At 36.0% G+C, this 10905-nt stretch overlaps 2 protein-coding genes across 2 annotated transcripts; both read right to left on the bottom strand.

Annotated features, from left to right (window-relative positions):
• Positions 1-133: 133 nt before the first annotated feature.
• Positions 134-2505, bottom strand: LOC106111293 (facilitated trehalose transporter Tret1-like). Its single transcript, XM_013293320.1, has 4 exons — positions 2464-2505; positions 2125-2260; positions 1433-1578; positions 134-1352 (listed from the first exon to the last, which is right to left on the bottom strand). Exons 1-4 carry the CDS (start codon positions 2503-2505, stop codon positions 171-173), a joined length of 1506 nt encoding a protein of 501 aa, XP_013148774.1. The 3' UTR covers positions 134-170.
• Positions 2506-3866: 1361 nt separating this feature from the next.
• Positions 3867-7734, bottom strand: LOC106111315 (facilitated trehalose transporter Tret1-like). The gene is made up of 4 exons (XM_013293341.1): positions 7090-7734; positions 6342-6477; positions 5308-5453; positions 3867-5131 (listed from the first exon to the last, which is right to left on the bottom strand). The coding sequence occupies exons 1-4, from the start codon at positions 7126-7128 to the stop codon at positions 3962-3964; spliced, it is 1491 nt and encodes a 496-aa protein (XP_013148795.1). The 5' UTR covers positions 7129-7734; the 3' UTR covers positions 3867-3961.
• Positions 7735-10905: the final 3171 nt, after the last annotated feature.

The following is a 10905-nucleotide window of genomic DNA, read 5'->3' as shown; positions in this document are numbered from 1 at the left end:
ATGCCGTAACACAAATAGAAAAAAAAGAGCATACAGACGAATTGAGTAGCTCCTTCTTTTGGGAAGTCGGTCAAAAAATGACTTAGCGCTACAAAAAAACTAAATAATATAAAATTATTTATTCGTAAATTTGGACTAGCTTAAAATTACTTTTACATACATTATCACAACTACAGTACTGCGCTACTGCACCGCCTGAGAGACAGCTTGCTCTTGTACGCCTCCACAGGGTCCATCTGCAGCGAGCGGCGCGCCTCCGCCTCCTCGGGGCGCAGCGCCCGCCCGCGGAACTCCTCCTCTATCTGCTGCAGCGTCTTGCCGCGCGTCTCCGGCAGCAGCGCCCACATCACCGCCAGGTTGTACGTCAGCAGCGCCGCGTACAGCGCGTACGTGCCCTGCAGACCGCTCGCGTCCACCAAGTAGGGGAACGACTTCAGCGACACGAACATGAAGCTCCCCCCAGTCATCAAACTAATGCTCCCGCAGATACTCCTGTGCTCCAGCGGAAACACCTCCCCGGCTATCACATTAGGCAACGGCACCATCCCCACAGCCACAGTGAAGAACTGGATGTTGATTAGCAGTGCCGGCAACCATATGGCATCGTACACGAATATCCCCTCGTTCCTCGCGTACACGTATGCCGCGATCGCCAAGTGGCTGACGACGCACAGCGCGCCCGTCGAGAACAACATCGTTCTTCTCTTCGTTCTATTGATGACGTATACCGCCACACTATTCGAGATAATTCTCTGCGTATCCAAGAACACCATCCAGAAGTGGGCGTTGGCGACGGGACCCATCAGCAGGCTTATTATGACGGTGGAGTAAGCCGACATTGTAGTGCCACCTGCAAACTGCATCAGAATATTCCCGTGGATCATCAGAATAATCGGTTTGTAAAACTCCTTCTTCTTCATAGTTGACCAGATTTTATCAAACTGACTCTCCTTTGAAGATCTTTGTCTTATGATAGCTTTCTCGTACGCTATTCTGGCGTTTATCATGTCTTCGAGCTCGTCATCCTCTGCATGGCCGCGTAGCCAGTGAAACACTGCCCTGCACTCCTCGAACCTGCCCCGAGCGACGAGCCAGCTAGGTGACTCCGGGGTGAACATGGTCATGATGAAGCTGGTGTAGGCGAAGAAGGCGCAGACGAGGGCGGTGAGCTGCCAGCTGAGAAAGGAGCCCACCAGGTGTACGAAGAAGATGCCGAACGCTTGTGCCAATGAGATTGTGGTGAGGAAGGCCCCGCGGTTGCGTGGACTAGTATACTCTCCGATGAGTACAGAGCGAAGCGTCGTTAGCAGCCCTGAAGACAGACCTTGCAGGATACGACCTATTATTATTGTCTGGAAGAATAAACAAAGTTTATTGTAGTGTTGTGGGTTATTTCAAATGTAGACGGTAATCTTTGTTTTTGCTGACTTACTTGTACACTCTCCGCCATGACGATCATGAACCATCCCACAAGGAAGGGTATGCAGACAGCGTAATGCGCCACCTTGCGCCCGAGACGCTCCATGATGGGCGGCGTCAGGAAGTACCCCAACAATATGCTGATTGAATGAACTGATGCTGTAACAACAAAGATTGCGAATAAGTCATTATTTATTAATTGAAGAATTAATTACGTGAAACTCTCATAGTATTAAAAAAGATTAAATCGATGATTATGTTTGGCAAGTATTTCCATCCTTATGTTTCATTTATTGTAGTCAGGGAGAACTCCAAGTTAACCAGTGAAAAAATATTTTTTCAATATAAAGACAGCATATAAATTAGGATCATGCAATCACAAGGTCAATTTTATTATCGTTAATGCAGAAGATAAAATTTTATAGTCGAAATTAACGATTATGCTATAAAATTTATCTCCTCTTTTACAACATGCTTAACATAAATGCGTCAATTGTAACGGAATTAAGTGTTTGAAATACTTAAAAAATACAGAAATTACCGCGTTCCCGATTCCAAATTAACTAGCCATATCTGATATTGTTTTAATTTATAGTTTTTACTACAAAATATAAATACATAAATATTTACGGTGATTTCTCTTGTATGTTAAATTCTTTAGCAAGCTTGTCTAAAGTTTTTTTCATCTATGTCAAGATAACTGACCGATCCATGACTCAGTGTCCTTGGCGACGGTGAGCAGGGAGCCGGGCTGGCGCAGCTGCGGCAGCAGGATGGCAGGGAACCCCATAACACACCCATGACACACTATGTTCATACACACCGCCGCCGTCACGAAACTCTAACAATAACAAAGTGCAGTTGATTACTTTTCTTACAGGTAATATTGCCGCCCCCTTACAAAGATTTTGTTTAATAAGCTTAGTTTTAGTATACCTTTTATAATGTTTGTTAAGTGTTAAATAAATAAATAAATAATATTATTGTTTTATTTTCAACATCCGAATAAAATCACAACGTACAAATTGTATAAAAAATACTCACTTGTTTAACGAGCGGTGAATAATTTCTTTTATTAGGCGACATGTTTTTAAAAAACACTATAATTTAATAAAGCAACAATGCGCACGCGTATATAGTTCGCGGCACATTTTGAATGTCCACCGAGTTGCGACTGTCACAAACATTGTCACGCCGAGTCCGAGTGGAGCTGACACATTGCTTATCATTTTTAAAACATTATTGAGGCTTACATAATAACGATAAATATGAGATATGTCGCACGCACTTAGATCTGCCCGATTAGACAAATCAATGAAAGATTTGCAGTCAAAAAATCTGAGAAAAAACCTACTGAACGTTAAGTAAGAAACCTTGGTGTCTGCGGACAAAGCGTAATATACATATTAATATTTTTCAAAAACGAATAACACGTTTTGTCTGCTGGGGGTCGCACAAAAAATGAAAAAAGCCACATTACTAAAATCAAACTACAGCATGTAAAGCATAAGAGTGTGCAAACATCAAAAACTAAACTATCGCACAACTATTTAGTCGCTCTTTGATAGCTTATATGGAGGTTACACTACTCGATTGTTAGTTGTGCAACTAAACAGTTGAATTGGCTGCGAAATAATCGACAATCGCTTAACAGTTATAGTTTACTCAATGGCACTTATTTGCAACTAATTCCTTTTGTTATGAGTGCATCATGCACTGCAATTTTGTATTAATTTGTACAAAGTTTTTCAGAGATTATAGAATTAATCTTATCTTCAGGATATAGAGAATCGGATTACGTAAAACAAAGAATATCGGTACTGTAATGACATTGCATTTATTATTTAATAATACATACGTATAAGATTAAATAAATGATTAGAAATTGACCCCCCTAGAGCAAAATAACAAGTTAAATTTGTCTTTCCAATATTATCATACTCATAAGTACGAAATTTTGAAGGGAAACATGTTTCTTACTACTCCAAAACGTCTTAATGGGTCTCAATGAACCACAGATGTAGAACGTACTCTAGAAAAACACGAGGTACAAAGTTGTCTCGACTTTGTAACTTGTAAGCTATATTTTGACTATAATATTTCGACATCAATAATAATCTGTCTTGGAAAATATCAATATTCAGGTTCATTCAGAAAACATACATCTAATTACTAAAAATTTAATAACTAATCAAAAGATAGGGAAATAAAGATTATCAGAAATTATTAGTCATTAATGAATTATATCAAACGGTAGAATCTCGTCACTACGACGAAAACTCGTATCGTAGTGTTGAAATATTCTAATTCATAAAAGAGGATTAGCTATGTATTAATCTAATTATAATAATGTTCTATTTCTATCGATACATGTTTCCTTTTTTTAAATAATCTGTATCCATCGATTTAAATAACTTTATTATAATAAATTATAACAATAACAAATAAATAAATTTTTAAATATCACATTTTTAACATATAAGCGCCATCTCTCGACACTAAATGTAACCCACAATCCAACATTTGCAGGATTAGCAATATTCTATTCTTTCTCTTTAAGTTTTTCAATTTCACTAATTTTGTTATCTTCTATACTATCAGTATCGTTTATTTTAGTCGTTTCTAAAACATTTTCTATATCTTTACTTTTACCTTTCTTACTTTTAAATTCATCTTCAATCTCCTGCAACGTTTTTCCTTTCGTCTCCGGCAACAAATACCATATCACGATCAGATTGTATGTCAATACGGCCGCGTAAACTAAATATGTCCCTTCTAAATGTATCGAACCTATCAGGCCAGGGAAAGTTTTAAGCGTCACGAAAATAAATGCGGCGATGGAGACTACGCTAATGCTTCCTCCAAGTCCTTTGTACTCCAAGGGGAATACTTCTCCAGCAATCACATTAGGTAGCGGCACCATGCCTGTAGCTACCGAAAAGAATTGCAGATTGATGAGTACAGCTGGTATCCAAACAGCATCGTAATGTAAGAGATTGTTAACTTTTAAATAAACATATCCAGCGATAGCTACATGACTTACAACGCAAATACCACCAGTTAAAAACATCATAGTCCGTCTTTTCATTTTGTCAATTATGTACACGGCTACCGTATTCGATAATAACCTTTGCGCATCCAAAGCTACCATCCAGAAATGTGCACTAGCTTCAGGACCCATTATTAATCGAATAATTGTTGTAGAATAAGCCGCCATTGTCGTCCCTCCGGCAAACTGCATCATAGCATTGGCGTGAATCATTAAAACTATAGGAATTATAAACTCTCTCTTCTTAATTACTTCCATTACTCCATTGAATGTAATTTGCTTTTTTACATGTTCCGTGACGAGTTTTGTTTGTATCATCTTTTCTAGTTCATCATTTTCTTCATCACCTCTCAACCAGCGAAAGACTTTCTTGCATTCGTCGTATTTCCCTTTAGATGCCAACCAGCTCGGTGATTCAGGCGAGTAGAGAGTCATAAGTAGACTGGCGATGGAGAATGAAAGACAGATTATAGCAGTCTTCTTCCAGCTAATTAAAGATCCGACGAGGTGGACGAAGAATATACCAAAAGCTTGCGCCCAAGAGACCGACATGAGGAAGGCACCTCTATTCTTAGGGCTGGTGTACTCTCCTACAAGCACTGATCCCAAAGGTAAAATCATTCCGAACGAAATACCTTGTAGAATTCTCCCGATTAATAAAGCCTGGAAATAAACGAAATTATTTTTAAAGTTTCCGGTAACATAGTAAATTAGACGTATATTACATTTAAAACTATCTTAGATCATAAAGATATAGTAATAAAATGTATTTTAGAGCAATATACTCTTATCGATGGAAAACTTAACTTAATAAGATATTATTAAAAAAATTATATTACCTCAAAACTCGAAGCAAATATAGTAGCAAGCCAGCCGGCGATGATAGGCAGTGTTACAGCGAAGTGTGCCACCTTCCTGCCTAACCGCTCCATTAGGGGCGGCGTCATGAAGTTGCCCACCAGGATTGTAATACCTAGCACTGACGCTGCACACAAACAAAAGTATTTTACTAAGAATTATCATAGACATGATCATAATAATGTTTAAAAATTAACTAGCATGTAAACTAAACCATCTTCTCCCAATCTTTTATTTGCCTCGTTCTTATTTTCGGTCTCTGTGAATACATTGATGTGTCTAGGTGAACCCTCAAGTTTATTTCCAGGTTACCCTTTATTACCTCCTTGCGAGATCTTCCACGGACTTTAGGAAGTCCGTCTGGATGACAATGCTATGGGGACTACTATGAAAGAAATGATGTAGGTCCTTGGAAGGTGCAATTTCATTCATTCGAACTACAACAATCTCTTCTCATATCAATGAGATAATTTATCAACAATCCGCTGTCCTTGATCAGTATTGTATATCACATTTTGTATTTGTACTTGAAAATATTTCAGATTATGTTTGATATTTTGCGTCAAAACCTTTACATCAGAGCAAATGTTTTATCACATGACATCGTCGTATCTTCCTTGGTTTTATTTCTTCAAATTGATAACATCTATACTTGGAACAAACTAACGTTATAAATCTAACATAATGGCTTTAAAGGTTCATTTTGTCGACAAATTTAGTCTACTTTCTGACTCTAGCCTTTACTATTAGTACATGAGCGTCGCAAAGGGAGACAGGGACGGTAGCTGTGCTTTTAAAAGAGGCATTTTTTTTAAAAATGTATGTATTAATTTAAAATACTAAGGTGCCTACAATTCCTACAGACCCGTGACTAAAATAACTTGTCATTTTTTATTATACCATTCTCTTTAGAATAAAAGAAAGGATTTACTTGTTCCCCCTCCCCTCCACTAGATCGCCGGCTGGCGATGCCCCTGTCACTGACATTGCATTATGTGTGTTTTTAAATCTTTACCGATCCATGAGCCCTGTTCGTCAGTAAGCGTGAGCTGGGAGTCGGGCTGTCGCAGCTGCGGCAGTAGGATGGCCGGGTAGCCGATGATGGAGCCGTGACCCGCGATGTTACTGCACACCGCCGCCGTCACGAAACACTGGACATAGTTAATTTAATTAAAAAGTAAAGCCCGGATTACGATCGGCTTAGAATATAAGAGCGGACCTTTACTAAACAATCGGACAATTGTTCGATTGTCGATTGTTTCGCAGCCAAGTCAACTGTTTAGTTGCACAAATAACAATTGCGTAGGGCATCTCCATATAAGTTCAAAGGAATCAAAGCAAGACTAAACAGTTGTGCGATTTGAATGAAATATAAACATTTCTATTAATTCTATTGGTATTATTATACTTGTCACTTGTAATAACATATCGATTTAAAATTGATCAGGTGTTCTGTGTTAATAAACTGGTAAGGTAAGGTGCAGGTTAGTGGGTAAATAGTACTTAGTACTTATTGATTTTGGAATAATCGAGACGACAAAAATTTTGAGAATAATTGCTATGTTATTTGTGGTAATTACAGCAATGTGTGATGACTTAATTTTGAATCTAAAATGTTATCTTTTAACAATAAAATATTTGAAAACGTTATGACCTCGAATGATTACTTGTGTCAAAATATAATACCTTTTCTCTTTGGAGGGTCGACAAAGTTTACATACGTTTCTATAAGCAATATACTTAAGTTTTCTAATAAAACTCACTTGTTTCAGGAACGGTGATGCCTTTTTTTCAGTAGACATGTTGATTTACAAGTTTTCACTTCTGTTTACATAGTTTACGAACATCACACAACTGGCACTTTATACTGTCGAAAAAACTTTGTTATTAAAATTGGTAACACCAGTCGAAGTGTATGCTTTGCTTACATTGGTTATATTCACTTCAGTGGTTATTTCAGAAGCACTTGGAGATAAAAGTGGCGATAGATAACGTAGATTTTTATCACCTTATCACTACGTTAATAGCAATATGTAAATACGTTGGTAAACTAAAGTAATTGGATGAGTGCCATCACTTCAGTGTGATATTTATAACGGGCGCACACTTTGAATAAACTATCGCAGAACTGTTGTGTTGTCTTGGGTAGTACACGTACGATATACTAAAAAAAGTAATGTTACTCGGCACTGTACTAAAAGTAACGTTACCGAACGGCTTCTGTTAATCGGACATTTAGTAGTTTTAGCACACTACACGATATCGGTGTTTGCCTCTTCGTTGTTTGATTTGATTGAAAATTTGCCAGATTGAAGCATCCACCTTAGGTAATGAGAATCAAAAGTGTAAAAAAATATTTATAGCTAAATTAATTTTTGCTTATAATTTATGTTTGACCCTGCTTAAAATTTGATGTGAAGTAATATATAACCCTCGTTATATTCTATTCATGTATTGTGTTCTCACAAATCTGAAGTACTAAAGGTACTAAAAGTGTGTACTAGTACGTTTTCCCAATTATACTAGTACAGTGCGCACTTGCAGATGTCCGATTAAGCCCAAGACTACTGTTGTGCGATTGTCTATTGTAGCAACGTTCAACTGTTTAGTTGCACAACAAAGCATCGAGTATTGTACCTTCATATAAGCTCGTAGGAATCAAAGCGATAGTTTTGTCAAAGGTGTGCGCGCGCTCTAATAGTACTAACATTATTTCCGTTAAATAAAATAACACGTCTAACCACTTGTGTAAATATTTTAGGCTCGCTATTATATGAAATTTAGTCAGTGTAGAGTTGAAAAAAATGGCCTGAATTCTTAACCTTTCATTTAGTTAAGTCGTTTTAAAGATTACCTGGAATTGTGGACTTACGGATAGATTTATAGACTCAGACAGGAATATAAAAAATCTATTTTGTTATACTTATCGCGACTCTTTAGTTAGCTTGCTTCAAAAACACACAATGTAACTTTTCTCTTAAGAATTTAAATATATAACTTGTATCGTATAGTTTTGTTAATACACTAAAAAGGAACCACTTCAGTCTGGTTTTCACACTGCAAGGCCAATGTAAAGATAATTACGCTAATTTTATTTCATGATGGAAATGCATACTTGAAATAAAGTGAAAAGAGACTGTTAATATTTTTCTTTTATGATTGTTGGAAATATACGTATTAAATAAGATCTTATCGTTTTCTGAAAAACTGGTTATTCGTGGGATTATTTTTGCCGTGTGTAATTTTAAAATTGTTTTCAGTTAAGATTTCTCATTTTGATATTAAACCTTTCCTTACACGGATTCTCATTAGGGAAACTAAAACATTTTTAAAACTTGTCATCTCTTTTCTTCCTAATGAAAAACAGAGATAGCAACATTAGCGGAGTGTTAACTGACAGTAACGTATCTCATCCTGAAGTACATGCCACTAGAAGACAAGATATAAGTGTTAAAACATGTATGCAATTATGTTACGGGGAAATACACAATATACTTAGTAAAAGATATAAACTGTTATGTTTCATCCTTATCAGATTTCACGAGTTTTTGTGACTTTCTGACGTTTATTGCTACGCATTTCCAATGCCGAAACATTTGTTAATATGTAGTGTTACGGAGAAACGTAACATCTAGATGGGAATGTTACATGTAACGTCGGTCAGTACCTAGGGATTGGTATTGAACGATACAGCATGTTACACGGCGAACTTTTATACTGTCAGTTCGTAGCGAAGAAACCAGAGAGCATAGACCCGCTCGTTGGGAATGTTACATTACACCTCGTAACGACGTTTACAACCCTAAAAGTCCTAATTATACGACTTAAATTATTTATTAATTGTATTTTTTAAAATACAATAAAATAATTATGGCTAAACTTTATTAGTGATTAAAGCAAATAAATGAATATGATTAAGATTGAATTTTAACAAAGAATAAAAGGGTCATGGACCTGAACGACAAATAAGCCGTCAACAAGTGTTTTAATGCAGTTCAATTTGTGTTTGTTCGTGTAATGCTGACTAGAGTTGTAAGGTTTTTTTTAATTATAATGTAATCGGTTATCGAAAGTCGTTTACCTATTATGGCAACAATTAACATATCCCATATCTGATAATATTAATAATAAAAATCTGCACGCGTTGTAAACAATTGTATCATAATATTATCGACTAATATTGAAAAATCTTTATGAATAATTTCGTGGGATATAGGGAATCTTTTCAAGGTTATATCGGCTTCTAAACGTTTTTATCTATACTATTATAATAAAGCGTAAACACACATTTCTTTGTTGTCTAAGATGTCAGCAATTACACCATATTTTTGAATAATTCTTTTTAAATAAAAAGCCCTAAACTTGCGTCACGTTTTAGGCTATATATTTTACGCCATTAAATTTAGAGGGTAAATATTTTAGATAAAAACCCTTATGTGGGAAAGAGACCATAAGTTGTTGCCAAGATCAAGTAAGCAAGGTTGCCATGCTTTGTCATGTCATGTCATATCATTTTGACATTTGCAATTGATAATTTGACCCATGTAAACAATAAAATAAAATTTTCATAATTTTATGCGGATGAAGTCGCACGGGACCAACTAGTCTATACTAAAATTATAAAGAGACTTGTATTTTTGTATTCGATTCACGTAAAAACACTGCACTGGGCCGATTTTAAAAATTTATTCACCATTAGAAAGGTCATTTATCTGTGAGTAAAATATAGAAATAACACATAATTCGTTTTCAGGGTACTGAATTAATTTGACACACTTGTTAGAAAAAAGAGACGTTTAAACCATTAGCTGTGTAAACATAACGAAAAGTCTGTTATATTTTAATGGTAAACAAAAACTATTTCACAAACATCACACGCGACTCTGACAGCTGTTAAGTTAGTACTAATGTATAACTTTGAAGGAGGAAATTAAGTTTTTTGCAACATTACCTTGACCGGTTCTTACATGTGTGACGTAGGTGTGACGTCAGATGTGCACCAGCAAACATTGACCTCTACTAACAATAATTTTTAATTTAAATTAGTCTTTTACATTGAAAATCAATGACAATTCTTTATCGCATTTATCTATTGATATTTTGTTGGTTAACGCCTACTAATAAAAAGCAACAAAACAACAGAATGTGCTTTTTGATTATTTTTACAACGATAGTTTTAAAGTTTGAAATTATAATATTTATATGAGGTTAAGGGCAGAGTCTTAGCAACCGAGCCCTTGTCATTTAATAGACAGGCATTCAGTGCATTACATCATTGTTCTAAGATATATGAATATAAAGATTCGTTCACAGACGAGTGGCTTCAAGATGTCCTCATTTATCAGTACAGGAGTTACAAAAATATAAACCGTCACGCTCCGTTATGCGCCTTTCATCCTGTATATAGCAATGCAAAATATTCACTTCTATAATAGATAACTATTGCCCGCGACTTCTTCCCCGTGGAATAAAAATAAAAGTAAGTAGCTTATGATTTCTCTATACTATCCTCTACATCTGTGCTAATTTTCTTCGAGATCCATTAAGCCTACCTTTTTTTTTTTTTTTTTTTTTTTTTC

This window comes from Papilio polytes, unplaced genomic scaffold (genome assembly GCF_000836215.1).
Source record: "Papilio polytes unplaced genomic scaffold, Ppol_1.0 DF824169.1, whole genome shotgun sequence".
Classification (NCBI taxonomy): domain Eukaryota; kingdom Metazoa; phylum Arthropoda; class Insecta; order Lepidoptera; family Papilionidae; genus Papilio; species Papilio polytes.
This window is presented reverse-complemented; position numbering and strand designations above follow the sequence as displayed.